General features: G+C 41.8%; 2 protein-coding genes across 9 annotated transcripts in view; both read left to right on the top strand.

Moving 5' to 3' along the window:
- The window catches only part of CNOT4 (CCR4-NOT transcription complex subunit 4), an 85325-nt gene extending 71763 nt beyond the window's left edge, over positions 1–13562 (top strand). For 5 of the 8 annotated variants that reach the window (XM_069773544.1, XM_069773542.1, XM_069773543.1 and 2 more), the window contains 2 exons: positions 11182–11394; positions 12164–13562. In XM_069773544.1, the coding sequence (XP_069629645.1) occupies positions 11182–11394; positions 12164–12465 (515 nt within the window). In that variant the 3' untranslated portion in view covers positions 12466–13562. The remainder of the gene's footprint in view (positions 1–11181; positions 11395–12163) is intronic. The other 3 variants (XM_069773545.1, XM_069773547.1, XM_069773546.1) reach the window with 1 other exon arrangement.
- A 3595-nt stretch (positions 13563–17157) lies between these two features.
- Positions 17158–20066, top strand: part of LOC104314055 (solute carrier family 23 member 1) — a 39962-nt gene continuing 37053 nt past the window's right edge. Inside the window, exon 1 of the mRNA XM_069773283.1 lies at positions 17158–17270. The gene's annotated coding sequence lies outside the window, so the exon portion shown is untranslated. The remainder of the gene's footprint in view (positions 17271–20066) is intronic.

Here is a 20066-nt window from a genome sequence, read left to right as displayed (position 1 = left end):
CAGCATGTTGTAAAACTTAAAATTCTCCAAATGCTATGTACAAAATGCATTTAATCCCATACCCTAGCAACAGCAATGTGACTTAAACAGTGCTGCCTCACATCCCTTTATTTGGATGCAGTGGTTGAAAGAGCATTTTGCTACACTTTCCTCTTGACCTGACAGTATGTGAAAGGCTTAATGCCAGTTTTAAGTATTGATGGCCTTACTCTTAACAGTAAGAGATGCATTAGTCCATTAATTTTCTGTCCTAATCCTTTAAAGACTGCTTGCTCACTTGATGGTCTTGCTTGATGTTTGGCTTTCCGACAGCAGCTGGGCAGAAAGCATGGCAGCTGAAGGTCGTCTTTTCTGTGCCCCTGGTTAGCTCTATGGCTTCCTATAGCTAAATTCTTTCTCTGATTAGGTATAAATATAGAAAAAAGGAAATCTGATTAAAATCTTGGCTGATACAGCTATTAGTTGTAGGTGCCACATGTGGCAGCTCCTCTCAGAAGTGGATTTGTTACCCTGATACCAAGGTCACTCATTTGAAAATAAAGGCCTGAATACTGCTTTGAAATTGAAAAATGAAAAGTACTGTTTGTAAACAACCCTCAGTTGTTTCCAGTATTGCTTTTACTGACCCCTTGCATAGGCCCTGTGTGTCCTGTTTCCTCAATAAAGATGACTGTTCTTAGTGCAGCCTTTGCCACTGAATATTTTGTTTTTCTCATCAGTCCTTATGCCTGCTGCATCCCGTTTCTTTCCATGGAGGTTCTCGGGCCTCCACCCCCCTTCTTTAGGAGGTGCTTTATGCCTGTGTGTATTCCCCCGCCCCCGAAATTAATTCTCCTTTTATTTCCCGCGTCATAACTAATTTTCTGTTTCACTGGTGAAGAGGTGAAGTGTTCAGCACAATGTGGAACAAATTCAGTTTGAAAGTAAACTTCTCGTTTGCTTGCTTCCATTGCTCTGGAGGGTGTTTTATTGTTGGTTTTCTTTGTTTGTTTCGTTTTTTAATGCACTCAGGGTGGTGCTGCTAGGTTTAAAATAAAGTAAATGAAGTGGGATTTTCTTATTAATTTCCAAAATATTAAATCAGTGTCAAGATTGAAGTCATACTGTTCGAAATCTGCTATGGATATTCCTTGTCCTACCTCTGATGTCTTGTCCCTTAACTCCCATATGCTTTCTACATTTACTAGTAAGGCCTGCCTTCCTTAGTGTTATCTTGTCACGATCTCTCACAGAACTTCATCCACAGCACCTGTCCTTTAAGTCCTGCTACTTTTCCATCTGTTCCAAAATCTCATCTCACCCGCCTGCCCTTCCCTCCCAAGTACCTTTTTGGTGCTAATATTGCAACCGTTTTTAAAACCCTGTGGATTTTTTTCTTATGATTGTATAGGAGATACTGTTCCAAATAAAGCTCAATATATAAATAACTGTGCCCTCATGTCTGGGAGCTTGATTTTAAGCTCTTACGAATTTCTTAAAATCTTTGATTGTAAGATTATTAGGGATGGCAGTGAAAGACAGGCATCCTGCTTTTTTGAGTAGCAAGATGCCTATTTTTAAATGTGTAATTTTATTTCGGAAGAAGAAAATGTGACAAAAAATATAAAGAAAAAAGTGTTTAAAAAAAATAACAAACCACACCCCAAAACCTCTAACTTCTCTTGGCTGCCATACATCACAGGAATGACTAATCACATCAGTGCTGCTAGACTTGAAATAAATGAGGTATTGGCTGAAATAGGTGGCCTGAGTGGCTGACCCAATTTGCATTCTGGACTGTCAGTCCTGACAGCTTTTTGGGTAACTCTTCCCCAGGAACAGGAGGAAACAAGCACACAGGAGGTATTTCACATGAAATTTTCTGGCTGTTGGTATCTCCAGTAGTGTCACCAAATGAGCTTCAGCTGTACTAAATGTTGGGCCTTTGCCTGTGTTGTAGGGATGGAAGTCTGCATTTATTACTTACAGAACAAGCTTTCCCTTTCCTCTTTAGGGCTGGTTCAGCAGAAGTTAGAAAGGCTGTTACCTTTCATAGGTAACCCATAAGATCTTGGGACGGGTCTGCAGTAGCATAAGAGGCAGCTCCGTTGGCTGGTGTAGCATCTGTCTCCCTCCTCCAGCAGGCAGATGCTTAGCCTTGGGGTGCTGTGTTCTCTTGGATGCTTTTCTAAAATACAAACTGGCACTTCAAAATATACAGTAAACCACTAGCATGAGTTAAAAGATGTAATTGTCTTGGTGATGTTAAAAACCTGGCATTTTCCCTTCAAAGACTGGAAATTAGTACACTTGGCAGTGCCACCTGCTAATAGCAGTGTCTAACGAGAGGCTGTGCCTTGGGCATGGACCTGAAACTTTGGCTCCTTCTGAGTCAAGTCTGTCTTGTAAAATATCAATTATGACTGAGGAATTTTAGCAAAAGGCACGGACAGTTCATAGGCTTTCTGTGTAAACACATTTTGAAATGCACCAGCTTGAAGAACCATTGAGAAAAGGCACGCATAATCTTTTTAAAAATTGTATTGGGAGAGGAGCGTAAATGAAATATCCTGAAGAGATAACGGCAATTGAAAGAGCAGCTTTACAAAAAGTGTTTCTCCTCCCAGCGATACCAAGTCACAATTTGGGGAGGGGGAGGGGGGGGAAATCTACTCTTTTCCATGCTTTGCCTTCTCTTGGTTCCTTCTACATCACAACCTTATTTGAACTTCAGCTTTTTCCCAAAGGAATTATTTAAAAAAAAATACCACCTGTATTTAAAAAGTGGGTCACCTCTATTGGAAGACAGCATTTAGTAATCAGAATGAACTTCATGTCATGGAAGGTTTGTTTTTCTTCTCAGCTTTCTTGCAGTTTATCTGATCTTCCCACGGAATGATTGAAGTATCTACAAATAAACATCAGCCTTATTTGTTTGTTACACATGTGGAAAAATAAAAAATGAGTTTATCATTTCTCAGAGTATGCATTCACTGTGGTAATACTGGTCTCGCAGCTTTGGTCAGAGGATTGGCTTCGTAACTAGAGGAACCTTCGTAACTAGATAAGCTCTTGCTAATTATTGATGTAGCTTTGAAGATCTGATTTTTCTTTGCCAATTCTAGTTATTGATTGCATTGGCCATAGGGCAAATTCCATATATTTTGTTTTTATTTATGCATTATATCTATGCATGTACTCACAAGTACATTTGTACACACAGGATTTTCATTTGAGGTCAAAGTGGTTTGGTTTTTTTTATTGACAGGGTAACCTGGTGAGATTGAACCCTGATGCAGGATCTAAGAGTAAGCAGCAGGTATACTTAGGTTAAAATGAACTTTTTCTCATATTAATGGAATTGCATGTCTTCCTGAGCTTTTTAATCAAAGTGTTTTGTATGCAGGATTCAAGTATCTCTTTCCTTCATTTCAGTATCTTAAGTCTTTGTGTGCTCAGTTTAGGTTTGTTAATAATTAAGATTATCAGTGGTGAGAACTGCCTATTTTCTTATGGGGTCCTTTTTTTGGATGAGAAGTGTCTAGTTAGCTCACATGAAGAAAGAGGTTATTTATTGACTAAGGTGAAAGCATTACAGAACATATTGTCTTTTTTGTATGCACAATAGTGGGCCCCAATTTGAAGTCCTGCAGTTGACAACTATGTGTTTTTAGCAATAAACAATTAAAAAGTCAGTAATAAAAAATGGTGGGATACTGTGGAAACATCTGATACAAAGTCAAGCATGTTTTCAAAGCAAGTTAGAATCTCGGTTCGAAATTTACTTATAGCTTAAAATTGGGTGGCTGGCTGCTATAGTTATGTATTAGATTTTGTCTCTTGAGCCATGGTAAGTATGAGTCAATCATAAGAACTCTCCAGAATACTTAATGTAAAATTGCTTTTCTCAAACCTAATAAAATTCTGACACTGTACATACAAGCAAATATGAATCTTCCTATTGAATATCTAAAATGAGCTGTCCTCTCATTGATGTTGTAGAAGGGATTTCCTCTGAAAATAAATTAAATTTTCTGACTCTTAACACTTACTTAGTCACAGAAAGCTTAAAAGTTATACTGTCAGATCCTCATCAAAGAGGAAAATTATTTAGAAAAACTTACTTTCCCCTTTGAAGTGTATACTTTAGAATTCATATATATTCCTCTTCTACTTGATAGGTTGGCTTACTGGCACATTAAGTTGCACTTATTTTAAATTTAAAAATAGTGCTTTTTTTAATTTACATGGCTATCTTTTAAATTGGGTCCATGTGGAATTAATATAACCATGGAAATCAATGTGGAATCAAGATAAAAGCTGCTTTACTTGCATTTTTTTTAAAGCTGAGTGCAGACGTGTGTCTCAACTATCAAAGCCAATTTTGTAGGTGTATGTACATTTATGTGTGTATGTATGTACACGTCTTCTATTTCCCCAGCTCTTAGAGCTTGTGACCATAAGACTTTCATTTGAAATCCGCACTGTGGAATGACACTTAGAAAGCTGTTTTTGTGGATTGCCAAGTTGCTTCCCGTGTAGAGATTGTCAGTGAGGCTTTTAAATGTTCCCTTCAAACAGCTTTATCTTCTAGTGCTCCTGTCATTTGATACCTCCCTAGTATGAAGTGGCTACTTGTATTCCTGATGGACAGCACTGCTATTTAAATGTGGACAGATTCAATCTTCTTTAATCTGCCAGTGATGTTCTCAGGCCTCTGTGAATAGGTGAAACTCCATTTGGTTTAAGCATTGTGGAATTCCTAGAAATTGTAGGTACACAGAATCAATGAAGTAAGAGTGAAGTCCTTCAGACTGTAAGAGTTAAAACCATGAGTAAAATCCCAGGTAAAAATATCCATGAGCAAACAAGCTTATTATTCATATTAAAGTGACATAGGTACAGTTTTTATCATAGCTGTTTTGTTGATGGTTAAGTATATAAGCTTTGGATGGAAAGCTTTTGAGTTTATGTAATGTGATGGGCATAATTTTATTTTAGGATGTGGCAAATCATCCTCTCCTTCTCTTCCCCTCTGAGTGAAATATTGGGACAACTTTTTGCAAAACAGAAGTACCAATAGGGGAAAGTAATTTTGAGCTGAAAATAGAGAAGCCCCAGTCACTTCTTGGAATAGGGTAACAGGCTGTTTCATGGAAAGCACAGACTATCTGGGTATCTGTGAAAATGGTAGCACAAAGCGCAGGGTGGGACTAACAGGGATGTCACTGCAAAGGATATGCTTTTCTGGTGGCCCCATTTGTTTCTAATCAAGTTGAAAGACTCCTGGTGAACTTGTTCTGGTAGTCTTTCCTGTCCCCCCCCCCCCCCCCTTTTTTTTTCCCCCCAACCCCGGGCCCAGCTTTGTCATTCTGTTTGTCTTGCCAAGGCTTCAAAACTAAGTGTTACTGTACAATGTCCTTGAAGGTTTCACAAGGGCCTTCTTACAAGGAGGTCATTGCAGTAGCCATTCTATTACTGAATACACCCTGATAGTCGCTTCACTTCTTTTGTTGCTACTCTGTGCAGTCAGGTACGTGACATTGCTAATAAGTTTATTTTTCTCTCATTGATAGTTTTCCTCTGAATTTCTTTTACTTATTTGAAGCTTTTCTGTAATGCTGTTGTGTGCTTTGGTCACATACATTACATACTGATGGGTTCTTAAAGAAGACGTGAAGAATTGCAACCTAGACTTGCAGGACTGCTTGCTTTTCAGCAGGACTAGAATATTTAGGACTCTTGGCATGAAGATATTAAATGGTTTTACATAATTAGTACAAAATCATATAATAGCTTGGAATATAATTTTGGCAGAGCAAAGAAATATACTTGCTTTACACTTACTTAATGTGATGGTCTTGTGATCTTTGCTCTTAGTCATATTTAAGCCTGTACTGTGTCAATTTTGATATGGATTTGACCATAGACTTGTGTCAGAACTGGGGCAATAATTTGAAATGGTCTAGTCTCTGTAGGACATTCGTTTTAGTGGGCTTGTCTCCCACCAAGTAAACTGTGAGACATGCTATCCCATTACCCTCAATATAAAAAATTAAATGTGTCAGCATCACAAACGTGGTGCAGCCAAATCTGAAACATCTTTGGGTGCACATTGTGGTGTCACTTGTCAGAATTTATGAAGTCACAGAACAGCCCATGTCAATGCAGCTGATGCTTGAGTAAACATCTTCTAAAGTATTGATTATATACAACAGAACAGTGTTTCTGGCTTGGCCATTGTCCTCGTTGCTGTCTCTCCCCCAGACACACGCTGCTTTGCCTGGTTTGAAGGAATAATGTTAAGGCATTGCAGGTAGAGAATATTGAAGTAATGCTACCAGACTGTCTGGTAAGATGTCATGATGGGGCAATGAGTTTATTTAGAAATTCATTAAATGATCAGCTTTTATACATATGAATGTTCAGGCTTCTCAATCATATTCTATTTTAAGCGAACTTTATCTTTTATTTAAATTGGGTAGACAAATTTGTGATGAAGGTTGTTTTTTTTTCTTCTTCCCTTTGTTCACTTTTAAGACAGTGGGTAGCTTTGAAAATTTTACATACAAGTGCTTTTATTTCATGTTGGCATACTACCTCAGACACATGAAAAAGTTCAGTGCTGGAACTGTGGGATCTGTTCACCTCTGTAAACACAAGTTTCCACTAGACCAGATAGGATTATGGAATGCACATCAAGGTAAGACTAGAGTTCAGGATGTGTATTTGAGCCTATTTTTCACGTGAATAGCAGTCCTTTCAGTGATGCTTCACCAGGTTATTCTCTCCTCTCGGATACAAAGTTGGGGCATGGGGGTAGGACTCTCCAATTTATCTCTGTGTTTAAAATCTTTTCATTGAAGTCAACTGGGTTTTAACTTGTTTTCCTGTGTTTTCCCACTGTCTGTGGACGTACTGCTTTAAATTAGGATGAGGCTATGGAAGGAGACAGTGTTCTACTCCTTGAGAGAGGGAAACAGTGGTGTTTTGGTTCTTATGCCCCTAGGTTATGATATCCAACTGAGAAGTCTGCTAGCTAGTAAAAAAATTATTCCCTTCAACCAATTAATTTTACAAGTAGGGAAAGATAATAGGCAAATGCCGTTTTCAATAGATCTGTATTAACTGAGAGTTACCCTTTTCTCATTTTTAGCTATGGTACTAGCTTTATGGTGAAGCATAAACTTTATTAACAAAAAGGACAAACTAGCTGAGGATTAAGTGGTAATTTCTTCTGAAGATACTTATTTTCTGGTGGACGTAACTCCTGCCCCTGGGGTGGACTTGCATTTTCACTTAGGCTCTTCTTTAAAACTTGTCAGACTCCAGCAAAGACATGCTGATTTAATTGTTCGGTTTGGGTATTGCTGTTTCATGCCTGGAGATAGCTCACATACTTGGGTTGCATCAGGAGTTTTTCAAACTGGATGTTTTACCTATCATAGCTGGTAACTGAAGCCTTGGAGGGCAGTGCAGGGAGTGTTGTAGAGCATTGCATTCTCTATTGATCCCATCTACTTTAACACCTTAATGCATTTTAATCCCTTACCAGATTCCATATTACAAGAATAATTTAATTGCAGCATTTCTTCTTGGAGGCTGGGAGTCTGGCAAAGCTGTTATGAAACTTTGGTCATAGTTGGTTTTTTATTTTATTTTTTTACTTTGTGCATTTATTAGCCACGCTGGAAAACCCTGTTACAGACACCCTAGCAATGGGTTGCTTGTTTTTCCTTTGGTATCAGAGGGCAATGTTTTTGTCACAGCTTGCCTTTCAGCCCCACAAACCAAGCTGTCTGGGAAAAACAGTAAATCTTCTGGAATTCTCTGTTTTGTCACTTTTGTACCCAGTAGCACAAGATTTTAATAAATAAACTTCCTTATTGCTAGGATGCAAAACCATTTTTATAGGTACTGAATCCTTTTAGGCCTTTCATCTCTTAACTTCTGTGATTCCAAGCAGATTTTATACTGACAGTTGAGATAAAGTATAGTCTTCCTCAGTTTCTCCTTATTTTCTTTTGCTCTGTGTTAGAGAGGGTACACAGCAATGGTGCACTATGCCTGCCTCACAGGTTAATGTCTCCTCACCAAACAGTGCCAGCCATTTCCATTCCATGAAAATCTTTTATCTCAACTGCTTGTTATCTTTCTGGACTCTTACGTATGTTGTATTATGTCTTTTTTTTAAACGGAGAATAACATGACAAAAATATACATATTTTATTAGCCCAATGTGGCCTAATGCCCTACTACATTTATTTTCCTATCCCATTCCTTATGACATCTTGCTGCCTTCGTCTTCATTAGACTTCCTCAATGACACGTTGCAGGTGCAGTTTACCACACGTTTATGTTCTTGGACATGAGCTTTGAGGGCATGTTGGGAGTTATAATGTCCATGATTAAGATCATCGTGAGCTTGCAGATCCCCAGCTCACAGTTAATACGATGAGTGAGTTCACTCATGCGTGGTCCTAGTAAGCATCTTGTGTGTGCTTTTGCCTTGTAGTAGAAGCAAGTAATTAAACTGAGCTGCGTTTCTTTGCACAAGCTGTTGGAAGCACTGGTGAGAAAATAAAGTGGAAACTAATGGTGTACCATGCAGAATCTGTTGCACTGTTACTTCTGTGACAGTGAGCTGGCTACTTTTGCTCAAAAAAATGAACTTGGAACTTGTCTCAAATAGGCTTATGAATGTTCGAGAGGATGGTGAGCACATATCTATCAAGGATATTTGTAATACTTTTTAAAAATTTGATGTATTTATTTTTTAACCCCAGGATCATAGGTTTGAATGAAAAATGTATTGCACCAAACTCTTAAACTGTTTATTGGGTGCATTAGTACTGCAAAGAAAAAGGTGGTAACTCGGAAGGGAACAGAAAGTAGATTTGATTTGCAGTTGGAGAAATAAAAGTAGAATTAAAAGCCAGTTGTATGCACTATGGCTCAATGCTAAATGCTCATAAGCCTGCCTTCCCCCCCCGAAGTAACCTGTACGCCAGGCCCCACAGAGCACATTGCTGCACACAGTGTGTGGATACAGTCCCACTCATGTCTGGAGGGTTGATTGTATCTGTGTACTAAGGTGTTACTAAAAGGCTGATCTTAGGTTATTTGCTTGAGGCAGAACTGCAGTTCTGTTGCTGCTATTTTTTTCTCCTGTAGCACTTAAAATTTTAATCTTTAGATGTAACACGACGCAGGTGGTAGCAGGCAGACTTTGGGGTTTATTTCCACTACCTGATTTTTGACCTGTCTTTTTGTTTATGGGAATGCTTAGGAATTGTCTGTCTTCCCCATGGAGGTACCTCATGCTGTAACCTCTGAGGAGGAGTGATTCCCCAGCCTCAGTCAGCGAATGGAGATAACAGCAGTCAACTGTCAACCTTCCAGAGCCTGTGGTCAAATGTATTCTGCAAACATGTCCAGGCACAGAGGATGATTTTTGTAGTACAAGTTTTGCATCTGCTGTTATCCCTGTCCAGGCTCTGTGCACAGTATCACTCTGGCCATGGATGTTCTAGGTGTCAGCTGCTGTCCTGCTATGTGGGGCCATTTATGCATGCAGATGGATGCTTGTGCTAGAACAGCTGCATTAGGCACGCACAGGGTTACAAATGAATGCATTGCTCCAACAGTCGTCATAGGCAGAGTGGATATAGCAGATTTGCATAGTAATTTGTTTTGAAGATGTTGGTGACATGGACTGAGGTATGACTTGCTGTGGAATTGTGATTGAAGTTGCTTGCTGTAATTTTGTACAGAAGCATAATCTTATATAAAGTTTATTCAAAAAAAACTCTGGCCTGGGGAAGGAAATTTCTGCATGAACACACAGGATTTCAAGAACTTGCTTTTTTTTCACCTTCTAGTTACAAAAAGGTAATTACTTGAGACATCAGTTCTTTCCAAGCATTCGGATTTACAAAAATTGCTGAGGCAGGTTTTGATAGCAATTCTTCACTCTGCAACATAGAGTTGCAAGTTATTGATATCCTGTAATTTTCCATGAAGACTTAAATCTCTTCCATTGTTGATGAAGTAGCAGTATTATGTAAGTATCTCACTGTAACACTTCTGATTGACATCAATGTCTGTCCTTCAATTAGGACAGGCAGAGGTGGTTTAAAAAAAAAGTTGTGTTCTAGGTTTTTGTCAAAAAGAGCATACTTCCCCAATGTACTTCCCAACATTTTCTTTTCAAATATGTTTGACCACAAGTTAAGTATGACTTTCTGTGTTGGCTGGTAAGAGTACTGGGATGCTCATGTCTAGTTTCTTTTGCTTTGAGATACCTGAAGCAAGTGATGGATTGTAGAACCTGATAGTCTGTTATAGATGGCATGGTTTAACGTTTGTGTTCAGGGATCATTTGCTTTAAGGCTAATAGCCACATTATCCTGTTGTTCTTTTTTCAATACATGCCCTGAAACACTTAGGCAAATAGTTGAGACTCGACTGTTTTGGTGTCCAGCTGGTTTGCTTCTAACCAAAGTTTTGAGGATGTTGCTGTGTCGGGAATTATTCTGAAAGGTCTCTAAAGAATTTTCACTACTGTTCTTCAACTGCAAGAGGAAATTGCACTCCCTCCAACTTCATGAGAACTTAATTACCATTTCCTTCGGAAGAACATCTGTAGGGCTGTGAATGAGCGAGCTATAACAAAACAAACAACTTCTGTGATACTCCTCCGTCTCCCTGGTTCCTCATGTTCGGTTTCTATTGCAAAGCCCTACCTAGCCTTTCTTCATTTTAATATACTTAAAAGAAAACAACCCTTTTGAGCCTGCTGCCCACTAATACAGCAGCCGAATTGGGTTATCTAGCTTGCAACAGAGGTATTCTCATAAAGGATCTGGTAGGTTTTCCCCTATTAGTAATAGAGGGAGAGCCACTGTGCCCCTGATTATTCAAGTCTGAACTGAAAAAAATGGGGAAATATTAATTGGGGGAGGAGTTAAATCTTTCTCCCACTCCCTTACACTTGGTTTAAAACCTGCCAGCCCCTCTGAGTAATTCATCAATCATATAAACATTGACCCTAGTTTTTGGACAGGGAAAGTATTAAATGCTTAGCTTAAAGTAAAAAAAAAAAAAAAAAATCCCATACCCCACCAAAGAAGGACATCTGTTTCTAACTTCAGCTTTTTATTTTTTTATCTTTCATTTTTTTTTTGTTGGTAAATCTCCCAGACAACAGCAGTTCTGTAGAGAGTTTAAATATGAAGGAATGGCAGGACGGGCTAAGGGCACTTCTACCGAACATTAACATCAACTTTGGTGGACTGCCCAATGCTTCTTCCCCCTCCAACGCCAACCACAGTGTACCAACGTCCAACACTGCCACCACCGACAGCCTGAATTGGGACAGCCCTGGCAGCTGGATGGACCCCGCAATCATCACAGGTAACCGTTTCTCACTCCTTCAGCTCCGCTGGCAAACCATCAAATGGGTATTTGGCACAAACTGATTTACATCTGGAAAAAAAGAAAAAGTCAGTATGCGGTGGTCTCTTCCAGCTTCCATCCACAAAACCTCAAGGGTCCAGGAATTTTTGTGGAACCGCTAGGTATAACAGTGTCACTTAGGCCTTTGCAATGCATGCCCGGGACCTCTGCAGGCAGTCAGGCGGATCAGCGCTTATCTATAGGGTCGACGTAGGTGTCCCTTCTGCTGGATGGCATGTCCGGTATGTGCGCCGCTGGTCCTGAGGCATGGAAGGCATTCACTGGACTTTGTTATTTAAAAAGGGACGTACTCCACTTGTTTATAAAGCTCTCTTTTATAAGGCTGTCTGGTTGTGTTTCCCTGTTAGAGAGGCTGAAGCATGATTCAAGTAGGCAGAGTAGGAGGTGAAGCATGCAGTGTACTGGTAGTTTGGTGTGGTAAGGTCACGTCAACAGGGATGCAGTACTTGCGCAGGATGTTTGATAGAAAAATGTGTGGTTTATGAAGAAGTGCTCTGAGGGGGAGCTTTCTCCTACCTGGATTTTATGTTAAATGTTTTGCGGGCAGGGTAATTCTATATAATAATGTAAAATGCATTCTGTGTACAAACTAATCATGTTTTCTCACTGTTGCTTTTTGTTAGGTTAAATTGACCTCCTTCATGCTCAGCTCATTGCTTCTGCTCTGACTTGTCTGTATCCCTGTTGTTTTTTCTTCTCTTCATAGGTATCCCAGCCTCCACAGGAAACAGTTTAGACACCCTTCAAGATGACAATCCTCCACATTGGCTAAAATCTCTTCAGGCCCTCACAGAAGTGGACGGCCCCAGTGCAGCGCCATCACAGACGCACCACAGTAACCCCTTCGGCACACAGATCCCTCTGCACAGAGCCAGTTGGAATCCCTACTCTCCTCCTTCAAACCCCACCAGCTTCCATTCCCCACCTCCAGGCTTTCAGACAGCCTTCAGACCCCCCAGTAAAACCCCCACAGATCTACTACAGAGCTCAGCGCTGGATCGTCATTAGGAAAGGAGGAAAAAGAAAAAAAAGAAAAATAAAACCCAAAACGTTAGAAATGCAGGAAGTGTCCCACCCTGACTCCTCCCCATGCCCACCTACTGTTCCCTGTCATATCTTTCTTTCTGAAGAATCCAGTTCCTGATTAAACCTCCCCCCCAAATGCAATGCCATCACAGGGTCATGACCGTATCTTTTCGTTAAGTTTCTGCTGAGCCAGTGTTTGAAATACACTGTTTGAAATATTTTCTAACCATTCTATGGGAAAAAAAAAGAGAGAGAGAGAGGAAAATCAAAATGCAGTCTCAATGCTTAAGGAGAATATTACTGTCTTATGTCTTTTGCACATGAGTATTTCTGCCTACTGGAAAAGTGTCAATCTGCAGTAGGGGAAAAATGCAATGCAGAATCAAATGCAGAAACATGAAAAAGGTATTTAATTTAAATGAAGTTACTGAACATGTGGGGCAAGCAGTGGCCTAGCATTTATTTTGCATTCAGTGTGGCACTACACAGAGAAATTGCTATGTTGGATTTTTTTTTTTTGAGAAGGGGATTTCATTGTGTCAGAGTTTGACATGAAGTGTGTTGAAAGACAAAACACTTAGAGCTACGAGTAACTGGCATGTTGCTAAAGAGTGGTTTAAAGAGGGGAGAATAAGATTTTTCTTTTAATTTTGGCTTTAGATTTAAAGTAAACTTTAATGTTTTAAAAGTATTCACAGATTTAATACCTAGCGTATACATAATATAATTATAAGCAGCTGAAACATGAGTGATATTTACTTCAGTCTTTCTGTCTCCTCTGTCAGTCTCTCTTTCTTTTTTTTAAAAAAACAAAGATTCACCTGATTAGGGCACTCTGGGATAGCACTGCATTGGGGCCACATGATCACCATCAGGAGCAACCTCTGACCTCCTCTGCCTGCAGCTTTTACTTAACCCTGTAGTTTCTGGACGTTTGTGCAGTATTGAAAAGACAGGAAAAAAGAAACAGATAAATAAACATGGTTATAACCTGACGCTAAAACTAAAACCAAGGAAATGTACCTCTTTCTTCAGAATTAAAACTAAAATCTTAAATAAAACAGAAAACTTGATGATGACTTTGTGTTTGCTTCTTGTTTTTTTTAAACTTGGATTTTTAATTACTGCATCTGGTAGAGCTGTATGTCATTGCATTTTTTTTTTCCTGTTCATGTAAACTGGAGCTACTTTTTCATGGAAATAGTGCTTTGCACGGTGACTTCTGTATTTAAGGGTGGAAAAAGCATACACACTTCAAATTTTTAAAGGGATTCTGTTGACTTTATTCATGGCAATAGCTAGAGGCTGTCTGTCTTTAACCTTTATTCGTGGTATCCTTTTAAATCTGAAGCATGAAAAACTTGTTTATACTTTCTGTGTTAAATGCCATGGCACTTGGGACAGGTAGCATGCAATAATGTGCCTGAAGGTGTGGCAGAGAATTCTAGTTATGACTCCCTGTTTCTGTCAGCATCCTCGCTCAAAGGTGTAAAATACTGTCACTGCACAACAGGGAATGAAGAGCTTTTAACATACAGAAGGCCTCCAACAAGCTCTCATACTTCCAGCCAGAGGTATTTAAAACTAGCAACCTTCTGATTGGGGTGCTGGGTTGATGTAGCTCATGAGGGTGGCAGAGAGCCTGAAATCCCAGAGATGCCTGTGCAGAAGGATTTCTCAGAGGTGTGAGCTGTAGAGTTCAGGCTGGCTGCCCTGCTAAAAGGTTTGCTGCTGGCAGGGGCGAGGAAGGGAGTTCACATCGCCGAACTATGGGCACCTAACGGGAGCAGGACAGGACAGCCCGGTCATGGTCCAGGGAGTGGGAGTAAGTCCTGAATCAATCGCTGGACAGAGGAACCAGGCACTGAATCTGCATAAAGCGACTCCAAATATCCTGCTTTGTAAAAGATCATTTGTTGATGATTGCCTGCTTTTGCTCTTCTCTTGTCTCTGTTGCTGATAAGTGCTGTATTCACTGTCTGCGTTAAGGAACTGTATGTACTGTTTCTGGATGGGCGTTGTTGCTGCAGATAGTCCTGTGCCCTGGTTACTTGGGAGAACAATCCCCCACTGGTGGTGGGAGGAGAAGTGCTGCTTGCTGGGACTGTCCTCTGCTGTGGCAGTGCCTGCTGCTGCCCCTGGCACTGGGGATGCAACCCAGTGGGAACGGTCTGCTGGAGGTGCTGGTGAAAATGCAATGGGGCTTTTTTTGTGTTGGGTTTGGGGTTTTTTTTGTCTCTCCTTCCCCAGTTGTTAGAGACAGACATTATTCAACCTTTAATGTTTCTCTTTTAGAAGGGTGCCCTTCCTGAGCCTGAAAATAAGCAGACCTCCCAAAGCAGTTGTAGCTGCTTCCGAGGTACCACAGCAATTCCTGAAGCTGCTGCCGCCTTCGGCTCTTCATGTGTCTCTGTTGCAGTTCAGGATGTGCTCAGGGAAACCTGTGCCTGTGGTCTGCTACCACTAGAAAATAGGCTTCGGCCGCTCAGGAGAGCGCTTATTCCCTGCTGCCATACAACAGCTTGTGTGGGCAGCCTACTGACAAACTCTTAGCCTTCAGGAAAAGGTTTGCAATTAGAATGATTTTTCTCTTTATGGTGACATTGGTGTTATAACATTAAAATGTATCAGTGTTCAGGTTGATGTGTGGGGGTGCAGATTCTGCCTCTTTTAGCCTAGTTTTGTCTGTTGTCTGACGTTGATTCCTGCAGCCCCCCAGTGGGGAAGCAACCTGGCATTTCACTCTGTTCAACTATGCGGAGCTCAATTAGTTTCTCCTGAGGTTTTTGTTGTTGATCAACTCTTCCTGTGATAAGAAATTCTGCACAGGAACCTTTATTGAAAGGAGAGCATCCATGTGTCTCCTTTGTCCCTGTGATCATCTCAGTGCATGGTCTGTTGTTGTTTTGTATATTGTGTGGACACTTGCAGCTCTTCCTTGCATTAAGCGAAGAACAGTGCTTGACTAAAAGGCTGGTGACCCAGGACTAGCAGCACGTTTGGTAGATGGTGTCTGGTGGAGATGGAATTGGAGAAAGAGGATGGACCAGACTCCTCCAAAATGGATATGGATGTGTGTTGAGGGAAGGGAGTTGTTAGCCATGAACATGTTGGCACAAGAAGTTGTGTTGCATTTTCAAAGAAGTCTCAATTAGCACATAATAATTTGGGGTCAGCAGTGCTGGACTGATACTAAGGATTCCTGGCTTGGTTTTGTTAAGGGAATGATGTTTCTCTGGATTACAGCAAGGAATATAATGTCACCTTCTAGATAAGGAAGAGCCATTGAATAAATTCTTTTTCCTTCTTTTTATAACTTCCATTTCCTACTTGTAAGTCAAGTGTGAGCAGGTATGTGCCCTTATAAATTCAGTGTCTTGACAAGGCTGCTCTAACCGTACTTAAAACAGTATTGCCAACTTCCATGACAGTGTTTAATCATGAAGCTGAGTTTGTATTCTAGTTCCTGAACTCCAGACTTCTGTTTTCCTTCTTCTCCATCACAGACTCTGTTGTCCAAATTTTTTTTTTCCCCGAGATGCTTGTTTAATCATAGGCATTCAAGATGTTGGATTTTAGGGAAAATGCAGTGTGTTTGGGTTTTCCTGTGGGGTGTGGTTTGATTTTGGTTTGGGGTTGGTTTTGGTAGTGGTTTGGGGTTTTTTGTCTTTGTTGCTTTGTTCTGTTTTGGTTTGGGGTTCTTTTTACAGTTTGGTAGAGCTGGCCGTGCTGCATGTTTGGCTTGAACACCTTTTTTTTCGTCTGGGGAGAAGAGGGGTCATGCATCCATTTCCTCCTTCATCCTTGCAAGGGAGCTTAGAAAAATACCCTTGAAAAGATTGTAGAACAGTTACTTGGGTGCTTCTTGTTCGTCCCTCTCCTTGGGGTGCATAGAAGTTGCACTAAGTTGCAGAGGAGCTTAGGTTTGGTGTTGGTCTCCAGCACATGTAAATCCACTGCGTGGCAGGTGCTGGTTTTGCCTGGGACTAATTCCCTCTGGGGAAAACTGTAGTGCTGGAATCAAAACTTATTGCTCAGAGCTGAGGTGGGTCAGGAAACACTGAGAGGTGGCACAGTCCTTGAAGGGTTAGGCCACTGGAGCTGTCACCAGCCCTGCTTGAAGGGGTTGTAGGTACTTGTAACTTCTTGAGGGGAGGGAACTCTTCTCCAGTCCAGCTGCCAGGGAGATGAATTTTTGGCACGCACAGAGCAAATAAAGTGAAGTGCCATTTGATGTGAATCCATGCATCAAGAGTAGTTGTTGCTTTAGATCTTCCAGCGGTGTGTGGCTGTATGGCTAACTATAGAAGTGCTTCCCTCCTCACTGATTTATTATCATCTGTTTGAGCTCAATGTGGATGTCCTAACTGTTGTGCTCCTTCCTCTTTGCCCACATTCCAGCATCTCTTTTCCCCTACTTTGGGACGTTCCACTAATGGGAAACAGCTCTCGGGTGCTCTTATGTTTATGTCTGTGACTGTAAACAAAGCTCCTAAAGAGGAAGAAGGTGAAGTATTGTCAAAGCTTTGGGTTACACTGTAGGAAATGGCGTCGCCTCCGTATGCTCTGATCTATGTGTGAGAGCACTGTATATGAGCAATATCTTCATCTTCCCTTCTTTCTGGGGTTTGCCTTTGCCCTAGGCTTACTGCTGTTATGTTTATGTGGCAGAGTGAAGGCTCCTGAGATGGAAACAGCCAAATGAAGTTCTTGCCATACAAGTACAGGGAGCTAGACCGACTCGTGGGGATGCAGGAGTCTGAACTGCTGCCTGGTGGAGGTTTGAGGTGAGTTGGGTGATGCTGGGAGCAACAGATTTGTTACCAGCTTTGCTGATGAAAAGCACTGGTTTAGGGTGGTCTGATGCAGTGATACTAGGTGTGGAAGTCATCTGAGCAGAGGTGGTGTCACTGTAGAGGAAAACCGCATAGAAAAGTCGCTGTTAATGTAAAGCCGATGGAGGAGCGATCTGCCAGACCTGTGGTGGTCAGGAGGAGCCCATCTCCTGCAACACAGATGAGGTGGAGTCCTTCAGCCGGATATGGTCATTGCACAGTTACTGTTGCTTTCTCCTGTGAAATGTTGCTAGATTACTATTTCTTTGCCCCAGTCCTCAGACTTAGAAACTTGACAAATACCTCTTCATTTCAGAGATGCTTAGAGAGATTGGGACTTGCTGAGCTCTCTCCTCTTCCTGCCAGCACAGCAACACTTAAAAGTGTTAGTCTAGAAAGCTTGTACTGGCAGAGGGTGGCCATTCTTTTCAAGATCACAATGAATATCTTTTTGGAGTTTTATGGCTTTAGCCTTTGAATGTTACAGGTCTCAGCATTAACCTTGCCTAGATCTTCAGAGAGGGTCTGCAACCTCTTCTGTCAGTGCCGGCAGTCCAGTTCCAGGGCCTACCTTTCTGTTAGATGTTGCATGTATATAATTGAAATAAAAAAATAAATGGAAATGTGATACATAATGTATTGCATAATTGGATATTGCATTTGATGTTGCATAAAACATGAGAACTAAACCTCTTGGAGCTTTAGCTTTGCTGTAGGGAGGTGAGGGTCTTAGAGAGCTGGAGACCCCCTTCCGTAGCGTGGGGAGAGCTGGAGTTCCTCTGGGGTCTGCGGGGGGGAAACGGGGAGGGCAGCACCTCATGTGCTGCTCTGGTGGAGGAAGGTTGGGTAGATGGTGGCTCCGACAGGAACCTCTGAGTTATGTGGCGAGAACATGTGCGATGATAGGCTTGTGAGGTTTGTTTCTTGCATAGTTATCTTCCTTCTCCTTCCTTGTTTGGCAAATAAATGCAACCAGTGCTTCTTGGTGCCTTCCTGGGGTGAAGCTGAGTGTGACTCTGCAGAACCCTGACTTGGCTCTGCCGTGCTGGTCCAAGGTGAGAAGGACCTGAGGCAAAGACTAAGGGGTTCGTAGGGAAACTGACGGTAGAGTTGGGCTTCCTGCCCTTAACCTTTCTTTCTTCTGGGGGGTTCAGTCTCCTGCGAGCTTGAGATGACTTTTGAGGAAGACCTGGCTGTGCTCCTCCCTGCTGAAGGAACTTGGCCAAGCCTGCCAAGGTTTGGGGATCAAATTTTTGTGGTAGAAAGCTTAATTTTGCACACACAAAAAAGTCAGGAAAACCTTACCCCAAGGAAACTTTTCAATTTTGTCAAGTAAATCATTTTTTAAATACCAGTTGTATAAAATGCTTGTTTTGACAGTTTTCTCTGTATGAAAAACTACTGTGTCATTTTTTTATTGAAAATGCTAGCTTTCTGTTATGACAATTCAAAATCAGCACCTTTCTGGACATGTTTGGCAAAAGATTTTTATATCTAAAATGTGCGTCATTTCAGTTTGCAGTGAAAGCAGGTGTCAATCTCTAATCTTATGTAGCAAAAAATCCCACTTTTGGTTTTAAAGCCTCGCTTAGATCCAAGGAACAGCAAAAACTCTGTGTCCCAGATGTTTGGGGTTTGTTTTGAACAAAAATCTCCTTGGAGAGAGGGGAAATTGTACTGAGGTTTTATTTATTTCTTAAAACATGACAAGGGAGAGGAACAGAGAAGGAAATTGATAGGAAAAGTCTCGTTCCCACCCTCTTCAGTTTCCCTTCTGGGTTTTATTTTTCCTGATTTTTGTCTCTTAACAAGACAACTCCTTCCGATGTGAACAAGCAATTGGGCAGTGCTGTTTGCAGGGCAGATCCTGGGCTGAATTCCTGGCCATGAAACCTGTTTTGGTGAGACAGAAGTGGAAGCGTAGTCTGCGGGTATGACACTGATGTGCTCCTGAGCCCAAAACACCCTGTTGTGGTTTCAGCCCAGCTGGCAACAAAACACCAAGCAGCTACTTGCTCACTTTCCCCCCCTGGCCTTGGTGGAATGGGGAGGAGAAAATATAAAGAAACGCTCCTGCGTCAAGACAGGGACAGGGAGGGATCACTCACCAGTGATGGTCATGGGGAAAAGACAGGCTCAACTTGGGCTAAAAAAAACTCACAATACCAATTTAATTTACTAGCAGTCAAATTTAAACAAGGATACTGAAAAGTAAAACCAAATCTTAAAACACTTCCCCTCTTCCCTCCTTCCCAGGCTCAACTCCACTCCCAGTTCTCTCCACCTCCTCCCCTCCAGCAGCGCAGGGGGACGGGGAACGGGGCTGGGGTCAGTTCATCCCACCTTGTCTCTGCCGCTCCTTCCTCCTCAGGGGGAGGAGGACTCCGCACTCAGCCCCTGCTCCCATGTGGGGTCCCTCCCAAGGGAGACAGTTTTTCCCAAACTGCTCCAATGTGGGTCCCTTCCGCGGGCTGCAGTCCTTCAGGCACAGCCTGCTCCAGCGTGGGCTTTCCCACAGAGTCCCGGCCATCTTGTGGGGCATCCACCCCCTGCTCCGGCATGGGCTCCTCTCTCCCCGGGCTGCAGGTGGGCATCCGCTCCCCCGCTCCCCTCCGTGGGCTGGGGGGGACAGCCTGCCGCCTCGCCGCAGGGGCATCCCCTCCTCCTCCCCTCCTTCCTCACTGACCTCGGTATCTGCAGAGGGGTTTCTCTCGCATTCCAACCTCCTCCCCCACTGCAGGTTCCCCT

Source organism: Haliaeetus albicilla, chromosome 28, assembly GCF_947461875.1.
Source record: "Haliaeetus albicilla chromosome 28, bHalAlb1.1, whole genome shotgun sequence".
Taxonomy (NCBI): domain Eukaryota; kingdom Metazoa; phylum Chordata; class Aves; order Accipitriformes; family Accipitridae; genus Haliaeetus; species Haliaeetus albicilla.
Note: the sequence above shows the minus strand (reverse complement) of the source record. Positions and strands in the feature narration are given on the sequence as shown.